We start from the raw sequence: 16,829 nt of genomic DNA on the forward strand, positions 1-16,829 counted from the left end.
GTAATGCTGCTGTTTTTGGGTATTTTTTATATATAAATTATTTGTAATAGAGCAGACACTTTGAGTTTTTAATGGGTTATGTTAGCCCTGCTTATGAAATAGCAGATAGTATTGACTGCATGATCATTTAACCGTATTGTGACGTTGAGTACTTTGAATAATGCTTTTATTTTATATGCTTTAAAGGTCACATTTCAAGTAATTTAAAGTTGGAGAAAAAATCTCGAAACATCACATCTTTTTACATTATCTCACAGTTCTGTTAGCCTATGTTTAGAAAAGAAGAAACCTGTTTCAAAAGCGCAGGTGTTTTACACACGCCCAACGTTGTTTTCCTCACTTACAGGTAACGTTATGTCGAAAGTGAAACTTAGACTCCATTTTGTGAAAGGAAGAACATGAACAACATCAGGAGAGCAGCTTGTGAATAATGTGATTCAATTTGGGAACAGATCAGTTTAATGCTGTTATCTAGAGACATGGATTCATGAACTGAATGAAGTTTGTGTTTGATGTTCTTCATTTTTTAGACAGAGGTAGGTTTGAACAAACACAATTCATATTCATTCTCATGCATCATTTAAGCATGTGAACATTGCTGTTATAATATGTAATGTCAGTCTGTTTTGATGTTTTATCCGTTTGTTAAGTCTTGCCGTAAGGAACACCGTTTCTGGGTCCAAGGCAAGCCTCAACTCGTTTCACTTGAGAATGCCATCGACGGCCGTTTATGAGCGCTATTTATTCATTAAACATCACGTATTTAACTTTTTCCAATTTTTGAAATACTTTAGTCTACACAACAGTCTCTGTGCTAGCGTCAGATAGCCTATTCATATTTTAACGATTTATAAAAGACGAATCACTGTCATGGCCATCTGGAATTTTGGTATGAGGTTATGATTATGATTATATATATATATATATATATATATATATATATATATATATATATATATATATATATATATATATATATATATATATATATATATATATATATATATATGGGTCATTCCTGGGATTCGGTAATATTTCAGTCCCCTAGATCTTTGAAAGTGGTGGTTCACCAAAATTAAATGTTAAAAGCTTTTCACAATACTTTGGTATGTCCTTTATAATGAATACAAATAATTATTGCATTTAAATAATTTTTATCATTAAAAAAAATCTTATTTATGTCTTACAGCAAGCATTTTGTCATGTCCCTGAGGTTCTTCGCTGAATTTGTACTTGGAAAATAATTAATAAAATATGCACAGTGTCTATAATTTTCAGCAATAATGCAAGTATTTATTTGTGTTCTTTGCTTTTGAAAAGAAAAAAATTAAAAAAATGCAAGATATTTGATAAAAAACAACTTATAAAGTTATGTCCCTCAGTCTGAACTCAACCCCGTCACGCCAACCATTCTCCGCCCATAATAATTTAGACTCCACCCATATGTGACATCATTCACAGAAAGTTGCATCATTCAGCTCTCTTTAACAGCATGGTGCAGAAGAAGGTGATTGATATTACACTTTTTATTCATTTTTTTAGGTGTTTTATAGTCAGGGAGGGTACTGTCAAGCTTAACAACTCAACCCCATCACATACATTTAAGATGGAAAATTATGACTTTTCAAAATTTTATTTTAATCCATAAAAATCTAAAATATACTTATTTAATTGGCTGCCATGTGGCCCACTCTTCTACACCACATTAAGAGCAGTGGCCATTTTGAGCAAAACAACTCAACCCCATCACACTCAACCCCGTCATATTTGTCATTGTTTCGGGGTTGTAAACTTTGTGACAGGGTTGAGTTATTCACTTAATTTAATCAATTATTTCAATTTAAAAATGTAATTTCAATAAATATATTATTACCAAAATCATAACTCATATTTTTGTTATAGATAAAATATTTGATGTAATGTTTCCACTTAAACTTCAACGGGCATCCTAGTCAGAAATGGCACCCGCATCAACAGCAGACAGGCAAAGGCAGTTTCGTGCACGCAGAGATGCTGACCCAGAAAAAAGCTGGGGTTGGATGCCATGGTGCAGACGTGGCCGAGGCTGCGTCTGTACGCTTTCCCCCGATCGCTCTCCTGTAGAGGGTCCGTCAACAAGGGGTCAGCCTGCTCTTGGTGCCTCACCTCACCTCGTTGGCCGACTCGAGTTTGGTTTTCGGACATCATAGCTCTGCTGGCGGGTCCCCCGTGGCAGGTCCCTCTCAGGAGGGATCTTCTATCTCAGGCGGGGGGCACGATATTTCACCCCCGGCCAGATATTTGGAACCTGTGTGTCTGGCCCCTGGGGGGGCCAGATACCTAGAGGCCGGCCTGTCGGCAGATGTGATTGAGACCTTGCTCAGCTCCAGGGCTACGTCTGCAAGGAGACTTAAATGGAATGTTTTCTGCGTTTGGTGTAGAGAGCGTGAGGTGGACCCAGTTAACTGCCCGGTGGCTTCAGTGCTGGAGTTCCTCCAAAATCGCTTCTTTGCGGGTCTAACCCCGTCCACACTCAAGGTGTACGTTGCTGCCATTGGGGCTTTCCACACTCCTGTGAGTGATGGGCCTTTGGGTAGGCACCATCTGGTTGTACGGTTCCTCTGTGGGGCTCGGAGGATGAGGCCTGCGGCTCGTTCTGGCGGTGGTACTTGAAGGTTCGGCTGAGGCCCCCTTTGAGCCACTGGAGTTGGCTGAGGCAAAGAACCAGACCCTTAAGGTGGCTTTTCTCCTGGCTATCACTTCTCTGAGGAGAGTGGGGGACCTCCAGGCCTTGGCGGTGACGCTGACTTGCCTGGAGTTTGCCCCTGGCGGAGTTAAGGCCATCTTGCATCCTAAGCCGGGCTACGTGCCCAAGGTGCCATTTAGTGTGGCCAGGTCATTGGTTCTTCAGGCTTTCCATCCTCCACCTCACGTGACAGCGGAAGAAGGGAGACTTCACCTGCTCTGCCTGGTTAGAGCTCTTAAAATATATTTGGAGATGTCTGCGCAGTGGAGGAAATCAGAACAGCTGTTAGTGTGCTTTGGTTCACCCAAGAAAGGGCTGCCTGCTTCGACTCAGACAATCAGTAACTGGATTTTCCAGGCTATAGCCACGGCTTATCAGGTGCGCAATTTGCCTTCACCGATGGCCGTGAGGGCTCATTCCACCAGGGGCATGGCCTCCTCAGTGGCCCTCCTTTCTGGAGTCCCGATGCAGGAGATCTGCGAGGCGGCTGGGTGGCCCACCCCGCACACTTTCATTAGATTTTACAGCTTGCATCTCCCTGCGACGCCCGGCGCTAGGATGCTCCAGTCCTAGTTGTGCCTGGTCTCCAGCTTCACACTAGGGCAGACGTGACCCTCGGTGTGGCCTAGTGGGTACTCGTTCCCCAAATTCGTCGTTCCGACGCAGTGCGAGTTCCCTCGAAAGGGAACGGCTCGGGTTATGTCTATAACCCTTGTTCCCTGAGTCTCGTCGCCACACCTCGTCACGCTTGGAGCGCATGCTTCATCGCGATAACTGACATTACTATGCGCCGGCCCCCCTTATGTAGCTTCCGGGTATGCCGTCACATACTACGTCATGACGCTACATCAATCAGGATTGGAATAGTTTAATTCATACTTCAGACACGCTATTGCTAAGGGAGCGTCCCCAAATTCGTCGGAACGACGCAGTGCTCATTCCCTTTCTCAGGGAACAAGGGTTATAGTCATAACCCGAGCCGTTTTCTTTGTTTAAATTCTCACTGCAGTTCAGATAATAAAGTAAAAACTAAATATGACTGACTTTATTACATGGTTGCCTAAAATTAAATAGTGTTTTGTTTGAGTCTCAAAGAGGGATTTTCGTATTAAACAAACACAAATTAAAAGTAGGCCAGTGTGTCCTTTCAACCCCATCACAGCATTCTCAACCCTGTCACATTAATATTTTTGGAAAATAAAATAAGGAAGACAATTAAAAATTAAAGCATTTCTTGCTGATTACCACCCGACATGTTAAGGACTAACACAGTAAAATTGTGGTTTTAGTGAAACATTTCAATTAATTTTTTCTTACTAAAATAAAGAGACCACGGACAAACAATTTGGATATTTGTAACTTCCATCACATACAAATGTGAAAATGATAATAAATGTTACATTTGAAGTCATTGAATTGGTATGAGGGACACATGAGCAGTAGGTAGATGATGATTTTATAACAAGTTTTGTGTAAAATCCTGTTTAAACTAATTCAATTTTGTCCGTTACGGGGTTGAGAATAAAAGGTGTACACATCTGAAAAAAACTCAAAATAATAAAAAGTCTTTAATCCCTGAGATGGGAAAAATGATTTTTTAAAAGTTTGATATGTGCCTAATAATGTGGGGTATTTAGAAATGTAATTAAATGTAGTTCAAAAATTAAAAAAGTACAAGTTGAAATATTACCGAATCCAAGGAATGACCCATATATATATATATATATATATATATATATATATATATATATATATATATATATATATATATATATATATATATATTTGTAGTATTACACACGTTTTGTGTGTATATTAGCATCGTTTGTTGTTCCTCTTGTGGACCCGGAAGCGCTGCCGCGTGACGTCAGACATAACAACCGGATTCTTTGTAATTAGTTTTTCTTTCAAATAAAATTCAGTCTGGGTGCATTCCATTCGACAGGGTCCCTACGCACTGTTCACTGCTCCCTACTCCCTACTGAGCACGGTATATCAGTTGAAGTGGACTTCGCTGACAATAATCACTCATTTGGAACGCCCTGCAACGTCATCAAAGAAAGGCAACGACGGGTGCAGATTATGATAGGCTATAGCCTAACATAAATTTATATTGTAATTTACTTTACTTTCAAATTGAAAACCATATAATAAGCATATACATTTACAAAACACACAGTATAGGCTATCTAAAACATATAATCAAAACATTGTCCATTTTATTAGTTGACTTATAACCTGTATTGACTATGAACAGATTTGAAGCTGCACCTGTCATTCAATATGAAAATACTTTGATTTGGTTAACTATGTAGGCCTATGTAGGCTATTCCTAATGGTCTTTGTAGCGGTCTCATCTCGTGCGCTTTCTTTCCCAAGTGCAGCTGCACAGTAAACATTCCTGAGGTAAATAAAGTAAAATATAAAACATGACAGCCCTCAGGTGCTTCTCAACACTTTTAATTTGTTTACATATTCATAAAATATAATATACAAATGTAAAAGTTATTGCCATAACCATTCATAAATACTCTAGTTTGTATAATAACTAATATTCAAATGCAACTCCTTAATCGCAGAGCTGTTTAAAAACTCTTCCAACCAAAGGCTCTGCACCATCATTAGTTCAGAAAGGTGATGCACGCGACGCGCAAAGACATTTGGGTGATTTTCACTCTCCACTTCCTGTGAAGTGATGTATCGACGTTCCCTTCTTCCCTGCGCCGTTCGCAGTACCCTTCGGACTGAACATGTTCGCTCCCTTTGGATTGGAATCTCACTTAAGATGGCGGAATACCCTCTGAAGTCCACTTCGCAGTCCACTTACGGTCGAATGGAACGCACCCTCTGTGGTCAGAGAAACGGAGTAGCCTACGTTAGGGATGGGTGTATCGATACAAATATCCGTAGGCCTAAGGTGTTTGTTTGTTTTTTTAATTATATTTTTCGTTTATTTAACAAGACATTTAATGTATTGAATGGAACAAATAACCTATGATAGCAAATAATTGTGTAGGATATAACTATTTTCCAGCTCTGAACACGTACAAATTCTGCAAGTCAGAACCAATCAATCACAGAGAGCGTTCTCACCGCAGTCGAAAGCTGCCCTAATTGAGGGTGTAGGGGCGATTTCGGATTTAGCCCTTGCTTTTTGGAAATGCAGCCCAGAACGATGCTTATCAGAGTACAGTATATATATATATATATATATATATATATATATATATATATATATATATATATATATATATATATATATATATATATATATATATATATATATATATATATATATATATAATAAATATTTTTGTTATTTCACAAGCAGCAAATTGAATTTTTTGTTTGAAAATACACGGTTTGCACAAATATACACTTTGTGCAATTACATTTACATTGAACGTTACTAGTTCTTATTGATCACGTTCTGTTCTGTAACTAATGTTAATATAAACCATACACTGTTAGAATAAAAAGGTTGCATGCATTGGTGCAACAGCCTGTCACTGACAGTCCCTTATGAAAATGAACCATGGTTTTGCTACAGTGGCCGTAGTTCAACTATAGCTAGTATTTGTACATTTCCATGGTTACCACTACATATTTTAACCATGTGTAAACAAAATATAATCTAATAAATTGCCCATCCCTAAAACAGAGCCATGCTAAAATGTATTCATTAGTTTCTTATAATCGCTTGACAGTCATAGCCTAAATGGATTAATATGCAGGTTTCCTCTATTTGCAGTTTCTTTGAATTATTCCATTTTAATTTCCATTGAATAGTAAATTGGACTGACAAAGCATTTTTGTTTGTTGTCTTTCCACAAAGTAAAGAAGACTTTCTACTATTTTAATATTGTGTGTATTAGTGTAACTCACAAATAATTCACAACCGTACTGAAACTGATAAAGCATTCTGAAGACATTAATATTTGTATTAAATATTCCATTCTGTATATTTAAAGATGTAAGTTGTTCACATTTGTGTTCTGTGGCAGCATCTGAAATTGCATACTTCCCTGCTATATAGTAGGCCAAAAACATTATGTGAAAAGAGTAAGTACCCAGATCATCTTTTACTTACAGTAAGATCCTGGAGTGTGTATCCAATGGACACTTTACTATCCCCATGAGGGATTTGTGAATGACAGTGAAGTGACGCAACTGACACTGGTAGGTCACATAACAATGACAACATGATGGTTGTAGAGTGTCCAACTTACATTTATACTATATAGAACATATTTTTTTAACGATCGCAAAGTAATTATTTATTCAAAATAAGTACCTACTCAGAGTGCATGCGATTTCAGACACCGCCTGTGTGTTTAACAGCACTTCCTGTAAAATGAGTCTCGATGAGGGGAGAAAGGAGGGTGTTTCTGTTCAGACACATAAGGCAGCATCTCCAGAACACAGCTGTGTGTCTATGAAGAGTGACGGATCCATGCGCTATCCACCTGATCTCAGTGATGGAGCAGTGACCTCTGACCCTGAGTGAGTATAGTATGATTTCACTCCTAAAGACATTTCAAGGAGACTTTATGATCTTGAATTTTGATTTTGAAAAATTGTGAATGAAGTCCCATTTAATTGTTAAGTGCTTTTCAAAATACATATTGTTTAAAAGAAAAGAGAAAACTACATTTACAACTCACAGTGACGAGCCAAAGGAACTGCAGCAAAGAAAAACTCCATATGTTTTGTTCAAACATGCAGCAAAAATAAATGTTTTGCCTATCTTTAACTTTTTATAGCATGAAAAATAGGGATGTAACGCATACCTCGGTATGACAACTTGTTCAATCAGATCTGCTGACACTACTAATTACAGCTGGGTATTGCCACTCATCACTAAGATGTTTAGGTAGATGAGGAAGAAGATCTTATTCGACAATTTCATTTTTGCATGTTCCACGCTGCTTTAACAAACGCTGTTATTATACTTTGATCTCAGTTTACCGACTGTTAATTATTCACTATTGTAAGTGTCCAGTAATGTTTACTAATGCAAATAAAATAGTCATCATAATGTGATTCTGCTGGATCAGTTTTGTTACCCCTGGTGTATGATGGATTTATGCTGTCTACACCCAGTCCGAGCAATAATGAAGTATATCTGTTCTGTGTTTCAATAGTACTGTCTGTAAAATGAGTCTCGATGAGGGGAGAAAGGAGGGGGTTTTTGTTCAGACACGTAAAGCAGCATCTCCAGAACCCAGCTGTGTGTCTATGAAGAGTGACGGATCCATGCGCTATCCACCTAATCTCAGTGATGGAGCAGTGACCTCTGACCCTGAGTGAGTATAATGTGATTTCACTCCTAGAGACATTTCTATTGAAGCATAAGTGCAATGTGCAAAATGGCAATGCAATACGTAAAATGGCAATGCATTTCAATATTTACATTTACATTTTACATAACGTGTGCAAAATTTGGAGCAAAATGATAACATTTGCTATTTCCTACACTTAGTTTTAACATATAATTTCAACATATATTTTAACATGTTCAAGCAAAAATTGTAGCAAAATTATCATTTAAATTGTATTTTTCTTAATTGCATTTACACTCACAGTTAAAATACTTGCGATAGCATTTTCGTTAAATGTCCCACAATGAATGTAGCAAAATTCAATGTGGAATTGAAAATCCGAGCCGATCAAGTCTCCGCCCCGCCCTGTCAATCATCGCATCAAGGCGGGGCCAGGTGTTGGGAACATGGCACAGGCAGAGCTATTAGCAGTCCGTCCAGAAAAATGCTGATTTTTTTTTGTGATTGTTGTGGGCAAAAAACCTTGATTTTGCTGCACGTTTTCTTAAAAAATGCGATGGAAATATGTGAGATATTTATGCAATTTTATGCAATGAAATTGCGGGAACTTGCAAAAACTGCGGTTTGATGAAAAAGAGAAAAAAAAGTAATTTCCCCAACACCCTGTTCTCACTAGGCTCCTACCTTAATGTAAAGAGTAATTTCTTATTACTTCCTATGATAAGCAAGCAAACTACATCACAGAAAGTGCTGGGAATATTTATGTTCTCATCTTGTTTTATTTCAGACCTTAAACACATGGCTCAAACTTACAAAACATTGATGAGTCAAACAAGTTCTGTAGCTTTACAAAAGGAATATGCTACAACTTGAATATGAATGTAAAAATGAGTAAATAAAATATAAAAAAAATAAAATGTGTGCTTCCTGTTTTACAGAGGTAGCTATACAAAACGTCTCAGGTTACGAATGTAACCATTGTTCCCTGAGAACAGGGAACGAGACGCTGCTTCAGTTTGACGCTACGGGGAACGCCTCCAGCGTGACTGGTGCCTGAAATCACATTGAACCACGTCAATCCTATTGACCGGCGACAGCCTATGATGTCATCAAGGTGCGACCAGGAAGTATATAAGGGCGCCTTGCCAACATGACAGTATCTATCGTCTGAAGGGACTGTTTTTCGGCAGGCAGGCCCTGCGGCATGGCAAAGCGACGCAGCGTCTCGTTCCCTGTTCTCAGGGAACAATGGTTACATTCGTAACCTGAGACGTTCCCTTTCGAAAGGGAACTCGCTCTGCGTCAGTTTGACGCTACGGGGAACGATATACCCACGCCGCCATGCCGACGGGAGTGCATGCCCAATGGCAGTGACAACTGTCAAGACAAGCAAATTCTGCTGAAATGCCTGAACCACTCCCCTTCTGGTCACGTTAGGCTGTCAGTGACAGCGCTCCCTACGGTCAAAGCCCAAGCTTATCGCCTGAGAAGGAAACCTTCACACACATGAGTTCCCTCCCAGGCCTTGCTCGAAGGCCTGGAACCAACCCATTCGACTTAGAAGGGGTTCCTTTAAGGGAGCGTGGCAAGGGAACTACGAGGGAACCCTATGCCAGCCACTATTCGGGAGATTATCACCGAATGCCACCAGGGAGACCTGACCAGGTGACCCAGTCTAGTATGGGACACGTAATACGGTCAACCCTGTCTGTACAGTACAGAGCCTCTGGTACTCGTCTCCGAAGAGACATCCCTCTAGGGTGCTGCAAGAAAGGGCAGCGTCACCGACTAGGCCGGACCTCAGAGACGGGTTATCCTGGAGAGCAGCGCTCAGCGAAGTGCTTTCAAACCCTTGCTAGCGAGGGGAGTTAAGCCGCTCGATCCTCGGATCTACCAAGCACTTATTTTAAAACGTGCTCAGGAGGCCAAAGGCCTTACAGGCTGAACGTATCGGGAGGGCCCCTCGGGACCTACCACCAACAGATCAGCGCCAAGCGGCCGTAAGCTCATAACAGACCCTCGTTTGAGAGGAGCTCATAAGCCTGCCCGGTAGGCAACCAGGCCGTAGGCACACTATGAAGGTCCCGTCCTGTCGGGACCGCATAGCCGCAGTGACACCTCGTCGTGCTAGGGTAAGAACACCGCCTTCAGGTCTCGCAAACGGCGCCTGATAGCGGGTGGCCACTAGCTGTCAGCATAAAGCCAGTTGTGTGTTCCCGCCTGGGGAACTCGTCCCCCAGGGAGGCCGAGAGAGGCCTCCACCTGGTAACCTGACAAAGCAGCGCTCGTCCTCAGGAAGGCCAAACGGGCCTGATACCTGATCGCAGTCGTGTTAGCCCTCGAGGTAGCTGGGAAGACCAGGGACTCGCTTAATCAGGGAGGCCAAGCGGGCCTACCAACTGCAAGACATCGGGCACTCACAGCCAAGCTGAATGTGCTACTCATAGCACTTCAAGTTCACCACAGCGGCTGGGGACCGGGAGCTCGCTTTCAGGGAGGTACCATGCCTACCACCTGATAGCAAAACGTGCCACTCATAGCACTTTACGCTCACCACAGCGGCCAGGGAGCCGGCCTCTGCTCAGTGACTGGACTTATCCAGGAACCACGAGACCAGAGCGTGCCCTCAGAGGAGGCCACGTGGGCCTACTACTCCAAAGCGAATCCCCTCAGGGAAGCCCGTGCAGCTTTGCCTGATAGCAGCCCATGCTACGATCCGTTACCGAAACTGGGGACCGGGGAACGATTCCAGGGAGGCGCAATGCCTCCGCCTGGTAGCAGAGCATGCCGTCCGTCGTGCTTCGCTAACCGTCTCACTCTCGCGCCTGAGAAACGAGGGCTCGTTTTCAGGGAGGCAATAGTGCCTACCATCTGATAGCAGAGCACGCCACGCCTAGCGTTTCGTTTCGCTAGTCGTCTCAGCGCCTGAGAATCGGGAGCTCTCTTTCAGGGAGGCAACCGTGCCTACCAACTGAAAGCAGAACGTGCTACTCGTAGCACTTCACGCTCATTGCCATAGTGACTGGGAACCGGGAGCTTGCCCTCAGGGAGGCCACAATGCCTACCAACCTGATAGCGGAGCATGCTACTCGTAGCACTTCACGTGCCACAGTCGACCGGAAGCCGGGAGCTCGCCCTCAGGGAGGCAACCGTGCCTACCAACTGATAGCAGGACATGCTACTCGTAGCATTCTATGCTCATACCACGGCGACCGGGAACCGAGAGCTCGTCGTCAGGGAGGCCACAGTGCCTACCAACCAACGGCAGAACGTGCTTATCCATAGCGCTCCATGCTCATTACCACAGCGACCGGGAACCGTGAGCTCATCGTCAGGGAGGCCACCGTGCCTACCACCTGATAGCAGAAGGTGCTACTCATAGCACTTCATGCTCACCGCCACAGTGGCTGGGAACCGGGAGTTTGCCTCCAGGGAGGTCACTCAGGGTGGCCGGATGAGGCCTACTACCTACTAGCACTCGTGCTAGCCATCCAGTGACTGGGGCCCAGGAACGCCATCCGCAGAGGAGGTCAAGTGGGCCTGCTTACCCCACAGCAGGCCCATAGGGAGGCCCAGTAGCGCCTACCACCTATTTAGCAGCTCGTACCAGCCGTCGAGGGACTTAATGCCTATGGTGCCCCCTCGGGGGAGACCAGGCGGTGCCTGCTGACCACAGCAGGCTCTCAGGGAGGCCAGACAGGGCCTAACTCCTGAGCGAAAGTAACCCAGACCGGGAGCCTACCCCTCAGGGAGGCCTGGCAGGACCTACCCCCCCGAATAGGGGGTCTGCAGATTCCAAGGATCCTGCCGTGACTTTCTAAGAAGGCTGGCTGCTGCTACCTGGGCTGACGGCAGCTGTCTGCTGCTGACGAAGGCCTGGAAATCCAGTTAACACCTGGGGACTCATCCCCAGGGCCAATGACGGGTCACTGCTGACGTCGACACCAGTGGAGAAGAGCCTCCGAGGCCCACTCGTGGGCCATAGTGTCGGGACTTTCCTGCAAGGAGGCCGGTTAACGCCTACTACCTGTCCTGAAGTCCTACTGCCCAGACCGTCCAAGCTGGCCACTCAAAGCCAGCTGGCTCCTATGCCCGCACCTGGGGCTGGCTCCATCCCAGAGGCAGCTAGGGACAACCTGCTTCGCCGTGTCCTAGGGCCCCCAGGACGGCGCAGTCTCTTGGGCAGTGCCTACAAACATGGACCTAATCACATTGCCAACAGCAGTGTACTCAGCAGAAGTGCTTAAGCAAAGACCCTCTAAAGCGAGGGGAGTACAACTTACGTCACCTGCATCGGGGCGGCTGCTTTCTTTCCATGCAGCGGCACACCTTGATTGCGAGGGCGTCAGCCATTGGCAATGCTCGGGCCTCAGGGGAGCATCCGACCAAGCTGTATTGACAGAGGATTATCCGATGTTCAGCTCGACCCGGGCCCTAAAGGAGATGGAGCAGAGACATAAAGCAAGGGAACAATATCACAGAAATGTGAAATCCACCGGCCGTACCATCCTCCAGGAAAAGGCAGGGGGCCGCCAGCAGATGGCGGCCACCAAGCTCCGAAAGGCGGAAAACAGCGGATAAAGTCTAATCGCCACTGGCGAAAAGACGCTTAGTCCTACCCCACGACCACTGGTGAAGTCGCTGTCTCCTGCACCACCTCGACTGCATTACTTGTGACCCCAGAACGCAGAAAAAGGGGGCGGGCCTTGGCCGGACGACTCTGAAACAGAGGAGGCTGAAACAAGGATGCACAAACAACGCCATGTTTTTATATAAAAAGACAGGCCGGGGCGAACAACTTCATTAAAAGGGAACGCCCCCATCCTTGACAAAGCCTAGGCCAAGTGGTGCGACATAAGTCCGCACTAGATCCACTCAGGGCCCGGGAAAGAAATATTATCACCTCTAATATACACAATGAGGCCCCAAAACCCTTTTCCCAAAGCCCCGCAGAGCTGGGCGCAGATCTCACTACAGCTCGTGCGTTAGTGCATACCCGGTCTTCAGCTACTTCCCACTTTTACGCTAGGAAAAAACACAGCTCGCCTCTTACACTACAAGCCCTCGGGCAAGAGCGCGATTCAGTTACCCACATAGTGGGGGAAAACATAGCACGGAGAGGCAGCAGACTCTACTAGCAGAAAGTGAGGTTTTCACACACAACCACATAATGTTGCAAAGAAGATCGTTCTTAGCTTACTCACGGGGAGCTGCAGGCCCTGCGAAGATCCAGCGGTGATCCAAATTTCCCCAGAAACCCTCTCAGGCGAGCGAAGGTATAGGAGTTCTGAAAAACATAGTTTTGAAAATGTTTCACCCTCAGAGAGGGGGACTCACCGATCGCTCCCAGTGGTGCTTCCAGCCAGCCATAAGGCTAGTATCCGCCAGCCATCCTGAGGGGGGCGCTTTCACCAAACAAGCCAGGCGAGCCGGCAGAATCTTACATTTTCTGCTCATCATAGGCCACCGGCCTGATGTAAAAGCGCCCGGGGGAAAAACCAGAGGAAGGGAAAAAAGGCAGCGTTCATCTCCGCGCTCCTCAGGGGGTGGAGTCTGCTGCCTGCGCTGGTTCCGGTTACCAGCCCCGGCTTCCTTCCTCTTCCTGTTGCGGGTGTCCCGCCTCCCCTGCGCCCCAGTCCTCCGCGGCGGGGCGCTCGAGAGGCGACGCTGGCTCGCTATTCCCGTCTCCAGCCCTCAGACTGGGACGGGCCGGGGACACCCGACTGCCTGGGCGCGGTCCCGGACCTCAGCGGAATGCATGTCCTGAATGCCGCCGAGCGCGCCTTCGCCTCTCCGAACTTTCCCACCACCGCCTCTACGGAGGTGCCGAAAAGTTCAGATGGCGAAACCGGGGCATCAGGGAGAAAGGATTTTTTCCTTCTCCCTGATGTCCAAACGATTTAACTCCTAATCCACAGATGTCTCTCCGTGGCCACCCTCGCCGCCATCGGCGCTATTTCTGTACGGTGGCCCGGAGAGCGAAAACCGCGGTCCGGCGCGACTCGACTACCGCCTCAGGGGGTCCCTCCCCCCTGATCGAGGTCCCTCAGCAGGTCCGCCTGCAGCGCGACCCACTGACATGTACGCCCTGCCATTCAGGTGTTTAGACTGGCAGGGTGGGAGCCACAGTGTCGCCGGCCGCCTAGAGGCGAGATAAACATAACATCTCGTCCACGGGCGGCATCGACACATACCCAGCCAGGCAGTCCCTCGACATCAGCGACATCTAGCTCGCCGATGTCGACAGATGCGGGGCCGAGTATGGTTTCTTCCATTCCCTCGAGATCTGCTGATGGAGATCTGGAAGGAATGGAAGACTCCCAGGAGTTGGGAGGTCATGGGCGGAGAGAAACCGATCGTCCGAACTGTTTTTGGACGCTCAGCCTTTCTCCTCACGCGCCGCAAAAGGCAGCTGCAGTCTACCCGCAGCGCGTTCCATGACCTCCAGCAACTCCCGTACATGGGACAGGATGGTAAGAAAAGCTTCAGCATTTTTAACTGACTCACCCATCCTCTGCTCGAGTGGAAGAGCAGCAGACGAGGAGGAGGAACATAAATCCAGCTCCTTCCTCCGAGGTCCGCCTCTCGCGATCTGGATCGTCCTCAAGAACCATAACTGTCTCCAAGCGACGAGCCCGATCCATCTGGGAAGCGCTTTTGGTATTTAGACGCCGCTCAGCCTCAGCTCGAGCGTGGCCGTTCCCAGACGCTGAAACCTCTCCCCTCGAGAAGAGGTCCCACCGAGAGCGGAGCGTTTCCAGAGGACAACGCTCACAAATACTTTCACAAGTACTTTCACAAGAGGTTCGCAAACCTCTCATGCATGCTCTTCTCCCAGACAGTAAACGCAAAGTGTGTGTGTATCCAAAGCGCAAGATACACATTCAAAACACACCTGCAGAAGTGGCGTTCTCAGCACACTTCATTGTTATCCTTCTTGTAGACGTTTCACGTGAAGACAGGCAAAACAGTCCCTGAAGACGAAAAGATACTGTCATGTTGGCAAGGCGCCCTTATATACTTCCTGGTCGCACCTTGATGACATCATAGGCTGTCGCCGGTCAATAGGATTGACGTGGTTCAATGTGATTTCAGGCACCAGTCACGCTGGAGGCGTTCCCCGTAGCGTCAAACTGACGCAGCGCGAGTTCCCTTTCGAAAGGGAACAGACATCTTCTGTTAAAATAAGTGCTTCCAGTGCACAAAGTGCAATCTCTTACTGTTACGTAAATTTACATACTACAAAAATAGCCTACTTACAACTGTAAGGTTTTTGAAACTAGTATGATTTAACCCACTGGTAACAAAAAAGTGCAATCTTACAACTGTAAAGTTGCATCAACTCCTGAATGTCATGTAACAAACCGGGAAACTGCTTTGCCGCAGTCTTTTGCACTTATTTTTGTTGGCAAATGAGAATGATTTGCGTGCTTTATCATGGTTTCATTGCGGGGTTTGCAGCTTTTCGATGATGTTCACGTTGCGTAATTACGTCACTTCATAACGTTCCCATGGCAGTAGGGGAAAATGGCTGCTCTTGTGTGAAGTAAACGCAACATTTTTCAACTGTCTGCTAAGATATATCTGACTTTTTTTGCAACGAAATTGAGGGGATTATGAAATCATGCAAGCCCTGCATATTTTGCCCGCAGAAATCAGCAATTTATGCAGCGAAAGTGCGCCGTATTTGAAAAATGCGGCCCCCGCATAAATACGCAGACTTTGGCTGATTATGCATTGAATTAACAAACTCCATCTCTTATAATCAATGTGTTATTGTACTTTGATCTCAGTTTACCGACTGTTAATTCATCACTATGATATTAAATGTCATTATAACGTTCTGTGTGTCTGACCTCTGATCAAATGCAAACTGGTAAAAAAGACAGAGAGACCAAATAACTCAACATGCTCTTGAATTATTCAGTTTTATCTGCATTAATCAGCAGCGAACATGCCTACAGACAGCGCCTAAAGAGTAATTACTTTCAAAACCAAATTAACATAAATAAGATGTCAAACAAGAGCTAGTAAAACTCGGATGTGAAATTGGCAAACTACTTCAAAGAGAACTCAAAACTGTGCCATCTAGTGGCCATTAGTTATATTTCCTCTTGTTCTTTCTCCTTGTAAGCATGACTGCATTGATAGAAGGCCAGAGCCAGGGCTTAAAAACGTGCAGAATCAGTATTTTAACTTTTCTGTTCATGCATTCCTTCTGTAACATTATCCTTCCAAAAACAGCTTCATTAGACAAAATACTGGTAAATATGTTTTTTTTAAAGCATTTTTGGGAACATAAATTATTATTATTATTATTATTACTAGGCCTATTATTAGGCCTATTATTGTTATAAATAACACCCATCACAATCCAGATGGACTACACATCTTTTATTAATATAGTTGATGCATTAAACAACAATCAGAATGGTAAAAAGAGAGAAAAAATACAACCATACTGATATAGCAAACAATAATCTTGGACAGTTTGTCTAAGATTATTTAAGAGTAAAATAACCTGTTGTAAACCACCGCTCACTTCAGCAGACACGCGACTGCGCTTATGTTAAGGTGCACGAGAATCTGTATTTTAACTTTTCTGTTAAAATACCAAAGCTTGAATTGAACTTTATATGAACTTTATTTTTTAGCTTATGACTAAACTCGTAACTCGAGTGGATCCTCAAACTGTCAGCAAAACCTCATACAGAAGCTCCACCAGCCTCAGAAAGTTCTCTAAAAAGTTCCCTAAAAGTTCTGCAAAAATTTTGGAGGCTGTCTTTGCTTGTGCATTTTCTTTATTCAAAACACGATGCGTG

At 44.8% G+C, this 16,829-nt stretch overlaps 1 protein-coding gene across 1 annotated transcript in view; it reads left to right on the forward strand.

Moving 5' to 3' along the window:
- Positions 1 to 344: 344 nt before the first annotated feature.
- LOC307135787 (protein NLRC3-like) overlaps positions 345 to 16,829 on the forward strand; it is a 54,100-nt gene continuing 37,615 nt past the window's right edge. The window contains exons 1-4 of the mRNA XM_079832455.1: positions 345 to 536; positions 6,818 to 6,904; positions 7,067 to 7,228; positions 7,870 to 8,031. Of these exons, the coding sequence (XP_079688581.1) occupies positions 7,080 to 7,228; positions 7,870 to 8,031 (311 nt within the window). The 5' untranslated portion in view covers positions 345 to 536; positions 6,818 to 6,904; positions 7,067 to 7,079. The remainder of the gene's footprint in view (positions 537 to 6,817; positions 6,905 to 7,066; positions 7,229 to 7,869; positions 8,032 to 16,829) is intronic.

This window comes from Gobio gobio (genome assembly GCF_949357685.1).
Source record: "Gobio gobio genome assembly, chromosome: 13".
Classification (NCBI taxonomy): Eukaryota; Metazoa; Chordata; class Actinopteri; order Cypriniformes; family Gobionidae; genus Gobio; species Gobio gobio.